The 680-nt window shown below is 66.8% G+C and overlaps 2 protein-coding genes across 2 annotated transcripts in view; one reads left to right on the plus strand and one right to left on the minus strand.

Annotated features, from left to right (window-relative positions):
• DOCK1 (dedicator of cytokinesis 1) overlaps nt 1-680 on the minus strand; it is a 570,389-nt gene that overhangs the window by 296,830 nt on the left and 272,879 nt on the right. The gene's annotated exons all lie outside the window — the stretch shown is intronic.
• FAM196A (family with sequence similarity 196, member A) overlaps nt 1-680 on the plus strand; it is a 42,385-nt gene that overhangs the window by 3,629 nt on the left and 38,076 nt on the right. Inside the window, exon 2 of the mRNA XM_010859152.1 lies at nt 1-653. This exon is cut by the window's left edge and continues 15 nt beyond it. Within this exon, the coding sequence (XP_010857454.1) occupies nt 1-653 (653 nt within the window). The remainder of the gene's footprint in view (nt 654-680) is intronic.

Below are 680 nucleotides of genomic sequence, written 5' to 3' on the forward strand. Positions count from 1 at the left end.
GTGAACGCGCTGGGGCCGCCCACCGGGGTCAACTGCGCGGAGCCGTGCAAAACCCCCGACCGCCACAGCTACCGCGATGCTCCGGTGCAGAACTCCACTCGGTCGTCCTCCCAGGAGCTGGAGTACCAGCTGCTCGGGAAAGCCAGGCAGGGCAGGGCGACCCCGGACACCGAGGAGCCGGCTCCATCGGCCCACCGGAGGGTGTTTAAGACCGAGGTGGCCACCGTGTACGCACCCGCCCCAGGCGCCAGGGCCCCTGCGCCGGCCTTGTCGAACTCCGCTCCCTCGAGCGAGTGGTCCCTCTGCCCCGCAGCCGACCTGGAGCGGAGAACGGCTGCGCAGGCCAGCGGGCTCCAGGCCCGGCCTGTCGTCGCCCCGGCCTGCTCGCCCCCGACGCAGTGCCTGTCCCCGGAATGTAGCGAAGAAGACGCCTCCCTGCAGACTCAGGCCCCCTCGGGGCAGGAGCGCCAGCCTTGTCCCCCGGCGCTCGCTGCAGATGAAGAATGCCGACAAATCGTGCCTCACACGGAAGTGGTCGACCTGAAAGCCCAGCTTCAGATGATGGAGAACTTGATCAGTTCAAGCCAGGAAACCATCAAAGTGCTCTTGGGGGTCATTCAGGAGCTGGAGAAAGGAGAAGCCCACCGGGAAGGGTATGTATATTCCCGCCGGTCTTACAG

Source organism: Bison bison, unplaced genomic scaffold (assembly GCF_000754665.1).
Source record: "Bison bison bison isolate TAMUID 2011002044 unplaced genomic scaffold, Bison_UMD1.0 scf7180017864456, whole genome shotgun sequence".
NCBI classification, from domain to species: Eukaryota; Metazoa; Chordata; class Mammalia; order Artiodactyla; family Bovidae; genus Bison; species Bison bison.